The following is a 9,277-nucleotide window of genomic DNA, read 5'->3' as shown; positions in this document are numbered from 1 at the left end:
GTAGTCAGTCATTAGTCCCAGACCTTTGTTCTAGGCAACAGGCAAGCTTCAGAAAAACTTTGGTCAAGCTGAATCTCTGTACCACTGGAAATTGGTCCTATGGAAGAACTGAGTATTTGCAGTAGAATATGGAGTTAAAAGCACAATATCTGAAATCAGACTTGAATTCATAGTCCAGCCTTTCCATTAGTTGACTAAGTGATACTGGGTAAGTTACTTGGCTTTATAGGTGTTCCAAATCCTGGAAATCAGGGATGAATGTTTACCTCTTTAGGTTTTCATGAAGCTCAAGTGTGTTACTCCAGCATGTAGGATAGTTCCTGTCACATAAAAAGCATATAGTGTCCCTGTCAGTTGAATAAGGAAATATTCAGTCCCTGCCTAGAAGCAGTTTGAAGTGGAGTTGACTTGCCTACAAAGCAGGTATTTAAGTACCAAGATTAATGCCTTTAACTTTGCTGAAATATAAAGCAACCTAAAAGTTCTTCCCTGCAGACAAATGGGGAAACTTTGTTTAACCAGCATTAATGTCAGAACTCCACCATGATGAGAGTAGAGACTGACAGTCTGGCCAACAGTGTTAGTTACTAGAGAGTTCTTTGAGCAGAAGATTTACCTTGAGAAGTCACCATGTGTTTCTATTAGTCTTAAGGACTATTAAACTAGGGAATTACTTGTTGGTCTGGCTCAAAACTAAACCTCTTCTGATCAAACCACTTCCAGTTGACCAATCCATGATCAGATAATTCCTTTTAGTCACTGTTCTAGACATTGGTTTTCAGTGTGATGCTTAGAATACCATAATCACCTGAGAAATGGTTAGAAATGCAAGTTTTTAAGCCTTAGCTCAGACCTATTTAAATTCTGGGGGTGGGGCTAGTAATCGATTTTCACCCATCAGCCCTCCTTTGATCCTGATGCACACTGTCTAGAAGATTCCACACTAGCTCTAGGCTAGTTCTACCTTAGTTTGATTGATTTTGTGGAAGAGTTTTGTTTTATACCTCTCTCAAGCTTGTAACCCTCTCTATAGTTCTTGTATATACTACCCGATTTGTCAACCAACTATGAATCTACTGAAACGTTCTATTCAGAAGCTAGAAGGGCTGGAGTAGAGGCCTAGGGTATCATGTTGTTATTCTATTGTCATGCAAAATACTACCCCAAGCTAGAAAGAGGAGATGCCAACAGCAGATATTTTACTTACTTTCTTTTAAATGAGAAGCTGGGCACAGGCTGGTAGTGCAATCTGGTTTTATTAACACAACTGGAATAATTCATCTCCATTTCCTGATAGCCAAGTAGGACACTAACAAGGCTCCAATGATTAAGGTCCCAGAAAGGCCTGCCATCCACAGAGCTTGGGAATCTACAGGAGAACCTGTAGGGTAGAAAGGTAGGTTAACGTATGCCAAGACCAAGTGATTCTGTATCCTGAAAAAGACATCTTTAGGTATAGGAAAAACAAGCCGGTCAATTTGAGATTCACATCGGTCATATCAGCAAGGGAGAAAAATTAGGGATGAGGAAGGAGCTTGGGCTTGATTATTGGTTCAGGTAAGGGGCTTCCAGTAGCTAAAGTCTCTGCCCACTCACTTGAGTTTTTATGGAGCTTTTCTGAGGGGTCCTTAGTGGCTTGGAGTAGAATCATGGGACCCTTGCTAGAAATGCTAGCAGTATAGTTGTGAAAATGGATGTTAGAGTTTCTTCTTCCTGTTGGAGAGAGGAGAGCTAGGGATTAGTCAGGATTTTTTGCACATGGTGATGTAGGAATGGGAGAGTTAGGTCCCTCAATATGTACAGTTTTGTTCCATGTCTTAAGTGTGTTAATAGAAACTCAAACAAGTCTAAGACTTTGTACCTAACCCTGCTACCTCATTTTCACCAGAATTTGATAATAGAGATTATATTACACTTTCCCCAAACTGCCATTCTTCTGTAGAAGAGGTATTTGGACAGAAATATGTTAATATCAAGACCTTTTCCTAAGCTACAAAGGTAACTGGTAAGACAGCAACAGAGCAAAGCTGTTTGATCCTATTTCTACTGCCAGTTATAGGATCTAAGTTTTCTTTTAGAAGGGTATCCATTTCTTTTAGGAGGGTATCCATTTCTTTTAGGAGCACAGACATTTCTTTTAGAAAGGTATGGAATAGATGTCATCGGAGTTAGGTTCTAAATATTTATTGAAGTATTTCATTACTATCATTACATTACTATGAGTCTCCTCCCACCCCAAGAAGGGACTTAAAGCTTTAGAGGTCATGAATCCCAATTAATTCAGGTGCTAGACAGGTGAAAGTTAGTGGAGCAGCTAGGAGTACACACACATTATAGGAGGACTGGGTCTGACCAACTAGAGCACCTACTGTCTGCAGGCGTATGCCAACTATAGATCTTCAGGCAATGTTGCTAGACTTGCCTTCAAGCAGGTGTAAATGGCTTGATTTGTGAACTAGCCAGATCAGTGTTTTGTTAGACTGAGCCATGTGTAGGTCATGAGCCAGTTTGAGTCCTCACTTAGCTTTTTCCATATACATTTTGGCTAAGGCTGAGACTTGAGGATTTGTAACTTATATTTAAGAGGCCTGGAATTCTAGGAAGCTGGTTGTCTGTTCTACTGCATCATAAAATACCTAATGCAGCCTCATTAATAAGATGAATCTTTACTTTGAATCATTTGCTTACAGGCTAAAGAAGGTTAGCAGTGGGACTCAAGATTATTTCAAGTTTGTCCTCCAGTGTGGACAGCTTGGATACTCACGCCTGGCAACAGGGCAGGTTATCATACAGGATGGTGTCCCAGCAGGCTGGCAGACAGATGCGCTACAGTGCAGATACACCTGGGAGCCAACAGAATGGAGATCATGGTGTAGAACCACATCACAAGTCTTCAAACTTAACTCCCCGGGAAGAAGTTGAAAGAAAGTTATCAGAAAATCTTGACCTCCCAAGATGACATCACAATACCACTAAAGAAGTGGAGTCCAGTGGGCAAATGTCACTCATGGCTTTGGGATCAGTGGCGGCTCTGAGAGAGTACCAACAGCTACAATTTAAAGGGCAGTCCTGGTCACGGAGTGGTAGGATGTGGAAACAATTCTGAGTTGGGGGGGGGTGGTCTTCTGAGCCCTGCTGAGGAACACAGAGGGAAGCATCATACCGGTCCCCCAAGTGCCTTTGTCACCGAGTCCACAAAGCTGAAGGTGAAAATGCTGAAACGCTGGTAGTGAGACGGAAATGGAGGGTCCAGGGCTTTCTGGACAGGGATCAGCTGCGTCTGATAGTTGTCTCCAGCGTAGGGGCATCTAAGCAAAGATATCTGGCAGTCAGGAGGGGCTTCTCGGAGGGACTCCAGCACAGGTGCATGAAAGAGCCACTTACCCTTTCACCAGCATGGGCCACTGGGGCTGATGCTGCGAGTTTGTGCTGGGTGTGGCCCAACAGTGATGGAGAAGTAGCCCCAGGTAGGGGTCTGTTCTGTGGCGGATGGAGACCTCCACGTAAATGGGATCCCGAAGTAGCTTCACCACTGGGTAGTCACCGGCAGTGTAGTAGGATCCGTATTGCTTATCTGCAAGAGGCCAGAAGGAGTTGAAGCAGTAAAACCAGAATTAGGAACCTCTACATCGCCTGAGACAGAGCATATACACATAAACACCTCCAGCAAGTGTCTCATTACAAAGTTCTCTTAATGCCCAGAAAAGAGACAGGGCTTTAGACTGTAGGCCAGATGCTCCAGCCAAGTGGGTCTTACCTTTGGCAATCTTGAGTTCCAGAGTGAGGGGTCCAGCCTGGGTCTCAGGATGGGGTGGTGGGAGCGTAAAAACCTGGACATTAACCGGGAAGGCATTGCTACTGATCGAGTAGCTGCAGCTAACTCGAAGCCTACAGAAAAACAAGAGCTTTCTTAGCTAGTGTAGGTGGTAGGATGGGCCATGCCACCGTTCAGTTTTTGAAGGTTTTAGGAACCATTACATGCTAGGTGCTGGAGAAGTTTGTAAACATGAGGGGGTATGGTTCCTGAGCTTGTGGGAGCTAGATCTTAGTTCAGGAGACCAATGTGTAGATGGGATCAGTGTCAACGTAGTACTGTGCGAAACATGTGCTTTCTGTAGAGAGGGTAATTAGGGAAGAGCTTGCAGGGAGAGGTCTTGAAGGAAGATAGAAAGTAATGGAGGTAAGGGGAGGGAGAGAAACCGCTGACAGAACAGAGAATGGACACCAGTTTGTCCTTCTATAGAATCTTCAAGGGACGTCAGTCTGAGTTTGGGGAATAGTGAGTGAGGGTTGGAGGGTGTTCGAGGAGGTGGGGCTGAAGAGAAAAGTAGGAGGTGTTTGATGCAGGGTCCTTCAGGTTACATTCATGACGCCAAGTTTAAGCTGTGGCAAGACAATGAGGAAGCTTTAAGGGTGCAATCTTCTGAGGTGTTGAGGGGATTCTTTATTACAGCATGGACTGTGGAGGGAGAAGGCCAAAATGAGAGTCCACGCAAGTGAAATAGGAGTCCAGGGGAGTTTGATGGCAGGGACTTAAATAATGGTCCTTGAGATCGGACAACCAAGGCAGGAGACAGGTTCTCTTGTCATGAGGAGAGGTTCTGTGGATTCAGAGCTTACCCTAGAACTCCTGTTTCATGGGAGGGAAGGCATTCTGGTCAAGCAGGGTCAGGTTAACTAAGACCTTTACCTGAAAATACTGTCACGGGTGATAGAACCATGGCTCCAAGTTCTCACATCTCTAGCTGCGACCAGCTCATTTTCATACACTGCCTGGTCTCCAATGATCTAGAAGTATGGGGAAAGAAGTATTATTCCTGCTAGCCAGGTGTCACTTCACTCAGAACTTGCTCTGACTCAATAGTCAGCAGTGCTAGGCTATTTTAGGCTGCACTTTCTGCTCCTTGAGTGGAGGCAAAAGCAGGTGGCAACTAACCTGGGACATTATCACTTCACCTTACCTCAGGATAAGGCGATAGGGCTTACTATAGAGGCAGCCAGGAACAGGACTGCAATGTCAGCCAACCCCTGCTTGCTTTCCAGGGCAGTGTGGCGAGAAGAAACTATTACTTGTTCCTCTCGTCTATGGCTTGGTAGAAGTACTAGCCCCTTGCTGGAGCACAGCTGTGATCTTAGCTGAATGCCCAGGGGAGGTTTCTGCTTTCTCAATGGTGAAGCATTCTTCTATCCTAGAGACCATCATATGCACCAAGCAGTGGTCAGCTCTCTCCTTCAGGGCTAAGATATTCCACCTCTCCCTCCAGTCGCTAGGACATTTCTATCTGACTTCTAGAGTTAGGAACAGAGCCAAAGGTCAACTGTTCTTACCAGTCTTGTGGTGCCACAGGAATTAAACGAAAACCAGAAGAGGGCAAAGGTACGTGTTGCCATCACAGGGGTACATTCATGGTCATTCCTGAAGGCCAAGCGCGCCAAGCGCACAGAATTTAAGAGCAGCGGAGGTGAGGTCACCTTCCGAGACACGGCAATGGAGAAGTGGCCATCTTGGGTACAGTGTGAGGTCACTGAAAAACCAGAGTGGCTGTGCTGAAAACAGGTCATACCGCCTGTTTTGACCCAGCTAAATATTTAGAGAGTTTTGATCCCTCCCCAAGAGGTTGGCAGTCCCACCGAGTGGACTCTGTGCAAGTTTAGCTGTCCAGAGCTCAACGGAAGGACTGAACGAGTGCCTGGATTGAGCCCCTGGATTTGAATGTTGCCTCCACCGTTTATTGAGCAACCTCAGGCCAAGCATCTAACCTCCTTGCTCTAGCTTCATTTATAAAATGGGGATAATAGTACTTGCTTTGTTTTACTTATCAGTATTCAGAGCTTAGGGTCTGAATAGTGATCACTTAGGGTCAGGGATTCTAGGATATGCTGATTGCTTATACACTAACTTCTGGTCATCTTTAACATTTGTCTTCTAGGGGTAGGGAGGAGGGAAGATCACTCTTCTCCAGATTTAATTGCAAGTTGTTGGTACTTTAGCTGGTTTCAGAGATGCAGTAACTCACCTGTGTTTCCATAGTAACAGGAACTTGCCTCCAAATTGTAGCAGCAGCCAACCTTCTCACAGTCTCCTTGAGTGACAGGTGAAGGAGCACAAGGCAGCCTGTCCCACACTGGGACAGAGTCACACAGGTCAGCGTTTGGAGCATCTAGGGCTACATTTTGAAGAGGCGAGTAACTCGAGCTAGATAACGAAGTTGTGTCTTAAGAAAAAAAAAATTTCGTTACACAAGTATTAAAATTCCCACAGATGTCCAGATGATCCGGGTAGGTCTGTATTATATACTAGCAATTAAGTTTCCGAAAGTTAAGTAAATCTTAAGTCCCCTGAAATTAGTACTTCTTGAAAGAGAATACCAGCAAGATCAGTAGAAGCAGTGGGGCTCCTTTTTTCCTTCAAGCAAAGAATTCTTCTGTTCTGCAGAGGTGCTTCTCAGTCCTCCTGTACTGCGAGTTACTGGGGGATCTTTCTGAAGTGCGGGTTCTGGTACAGCAGGTCTGATACGGGGACTGGGATTCTGCATTTTATCAGTGTTACCTCTCTGGATTAGATTTTGGATACAAGGCAGAGGAGAAGAGTGCACTACAGGTTTGAATCCCTTAGGACTTTGAGGTAGGGCTTGCAGAGGGCAAGACAAGATTTGCTGAAGCTGAGTAGGAGTCACACTTCCTGCTAATTCCCCAGTTAAGTGATTAAGTAGCCTCCAGCTGAAAGGCCTGAGCCCTGTTTTCAGGGCACAGTTGATCCTCAGAGGCATTTGCCAAGTATCCTTAGTAGCTTTGGCTTCCTTCCCTACACTTCTCAAGACCAAGGAGCTCCTCGTCTTGGGTTAATTCTTTTTTTTTTTTAAGATGTTTTATTTATTTATTTGACAGAGAGAGTGAGAGAGCACAGTAGAGGGAACAGTAGAGGGCGAGGGAGAAGCAGGCTCCCCGCCAAGCAGGGAGCCCGATGTGGGGCTCGATCCCAAGACCCTGAGCCGAAGGCAGACGCTTAACCATCCGAGCCACCCATGAGCCACCCATGCGGGCCCCCCCGCCTTGGGTAAATTCTTGTTCGAATCCCAGCTCTGCTGCTCACCAAGAGCTTACCAGGCGGGGGAAGGAATAGCATATACCAAACTGGTTAGGACAGGGGAAGGGACGGCGAAGTGCTCTGCCCTCCACGGTGCCTCGCACCGAGTCATCTAATCACTCATGTGGTAGTTATCTTAAGGACCGCATGTGCAGGGGAGCTGGAGGACGGTCCTTCATGTCACTGTCACTGCACAGAGCAGGTAGAGGAGGCTCAAGAGCGCACCACCCAGACCCTGAAAGTTTCCAGCCCTTACCTGGGCGATCCGTAGGACACTTGAGCATCTTTGTCTTCGTAACCATGCTGTGTCCGGCCACATCTGCTTCTTCAACTCCAAGTAGCATGATATAGTGGGGGTCCTGGGGAGTCACCCCTGATGGCGGTGCAGGGGGTCTCAGCATTCCTGGTGACTGGGTCATCCTGGTCCACTCAGTGACATAGCAGCCGCCGTAAGAGGCTTCTAATACCGTGGAGCTGCCTGGGTCCTCCCTTAGCCAGATACCACAGCCAGAGTCATTCTGCAGCCTGTGTGGCAGCCCGCGGTTGTCTGGAGGGCAGGGGGGAGCAAAAAGCACAGGGCGGGGGGGTCAGTCACCACAGTCCTCAGTGCTGGGAAAGGACAGCCAGGTTTGCCGTCAGACCCCAGGGGGGAAGCAGCAAGAAGAGAGAGGAACAAGAGGGGGCTCCGATTGGGAAGAGAAGTTCTATTTGAGACGATTCAGTCGGTAGGAGAGGCTGCAGAGTTTACCAAAGGCGGAGAGTGTTAGGAGGGGAAGGAAGCTAGAGGGCTAAGCCGAGTGAGTCAGCAAACTTACCCCAAGCTATCAGTGCAGGAGTCGCTGTCCCCTGGCTCACGTTTATGGTGAACTGAAGACTCTGTAGCCCGCAGTGGAGTTCACCAGGATAATCTGGTGCCTCGGGCTTCTGGTGGCTGCTCGAAGCAAGAGCCAAGGGAAAACAGAGCAAGATGGACTGTAGCAGCCACATAGCGCCGCTAGGAGCCCCCACTGGCCGTAAGACCTGCCTTGTTTCCCAAGAACCAGAGCTCCCCATGCTCCGTGAGGTTCTTTATATACAGAAGAAACTGGCTTCAGGGGCACACCTGCTGTGATATGCAGGTGGGCCTCCTTTGGAAAGGGTGATTCCCCCAGCTTCATTCACTTTAGGCTATAGTCTGCAGCTGCATTACTTTAAACATTGCAATCCAGGCAATTCCAAGCTTAGGAAAAATGTGGTACCTTTTAGCTAAAAGAGGCTTCCCCAGAGTTGCTCAGGGTAGCACTTATTCTAGTAGCCTATTGACTTTAGAAGACCATCCTCTCTCATTTTCCACATTTGGGTATGAGTCTGAGCTCTGCCACTTATGAGCTATGCAATTTGGCTAAGTTACAACCTTTTGGACACTCAGTTTTCTCTTTTGTAAAATGGGAATAGTATCTCCCGGTAGTAGTATTCTTGAGGGTTAAGTGAGAATATTCTGTGTCAAGTGTGTGGCAAATACTTAGCCAAAGGGCGCTCGGTAAACACTGTTGGGGCCTTTAAGGACCCCCGGTACCTTCATGGTTCTAAGCTTTCACAAGAAGTCACTGCACAATTGGAGCCTGGCTTGAAATTTCACAGAAATTTACCCTTGATTAAAAAAAACACACACAACCTGATTTAGAACTTTTCCCTAGTCCTAAGAGAGAGTTTTACCACTGAAGTCTTTTCTTGACAAATTTCAAAGCTTTTATTTGCCATACTTGTCCTGTTGGGCTCTCCTACAGGACCTAAGAGGAAATGTGGATCACGACATGAATTCCCCAAAGGAATTTTGCCTCTTACGGATATTTCAAAATCTCTCATCACTTACCTATGTTTTAAGACATATTTTCATAAATATGTGGGAGTTTCTTATTTGTTTGGTTTCCACATTGTTGTTCTCCTCCTTACGAGGTATGTGGTTTACGTCTTCTGGCCACTGTTTTGGCCATAGCATCAGGCCAGATTCTGGACACAATCTAAGAAACTGAGGAATGGATGGATCTACTACCCCCTGGTGAAGCAGGGACATGAAAACTGGCCTCTGTGGTCTTTCCCCAAAATGGTCTTCTGACTACATTTAGCTCAATATTTATTATACAAAAACATTTCCCGAGTCAGCAGAAGTCTTAGCCAAAGCACTAAGAATGTATATACAGGTATCTCTAA

At 46.1% G+C, this 9,277-nt stretch overlaps 1 protein-coding gene across 1 annotated transcript; it reads right to left on the bottom strand.

The window, feature by feature from the left end:
• Window positions 1-276: 276 nt before the first annotated feature.
• ZP4 (zona pellucida glycoprotein 4) lies at window positions 277-8,074 on the bottom strand. The gene is made up of 12 exons (XM_025850707.2): window positions 7,903-8,074; window positions 7,344-7,634; window positions 6,018-6,215; window positions 5,329-5,525; window positions 4,691-4,788; window positions 3,758-3,888; window positions 3,385-3,574; window positions 3,164-3,308; window positions 2,765-2,843; window positions 1,597-1,713; window positions 1,208-1,381; window positions 277-320 (listed from the first exon to the last, which is right to left on the bottom strand). Exons 1-11 carry the CDS (start codon window positions 8,072-8,074, stop codon window positions 1,278-1,280), a joined length of 1,722 nt encoding a protein of 573 aa, XP_025706492.2. The 3' UTR covers window positions 277-320; window positions 1,208-1,277.
• Window positions 8,075-9,277: the final 1,203 nt, after the last annotated feature.

This window comes from Callorhinus ursinus, unplaced genomic scaffold, assembly GCF_003265705.2.
Source record: "Callorhinus ursinus isolate GAN/ISIS: 27379988/994484 unplaced genomic scaffold, GSC_fseal_2.0 scaffold32, whole genome shotgun sequence".
Classification (NCBI taxonomy): Eukaryota; Metazoa; Chordata; class Mammalia; order Carnivora; family Otariidae; genus Callorhinus; species Callorhinus ursinus.
This window is presented reverse-complemented; position numbering and strand designations above follow the sequence as displayed.

Bases quoted from the DNA above. Each gene is read 5' to 3' on its own strand.
- ZP4 (XM_025850707.2), bottom strand. From the start codon at position 8,074: ATGTGGCTGCTACAGTCCATCTTGCTCTGTTTTCCCTTGGCTCTTGCT. The intron at 5,526-6,017 runs GTGAGTTACTGC...CTGGTTTTTCAG, and splicing joins CTGTTACTATGGAAACACAG to TGACCTCACACTGTACCCAA. The intron at 2,844-3,163 runs GTATGATGCTTC...GTTGGCTCCCAG, and splicing joins CAAAGGCACTTGGGGGACCG to GTGTATCTGCACTGTAGCGC.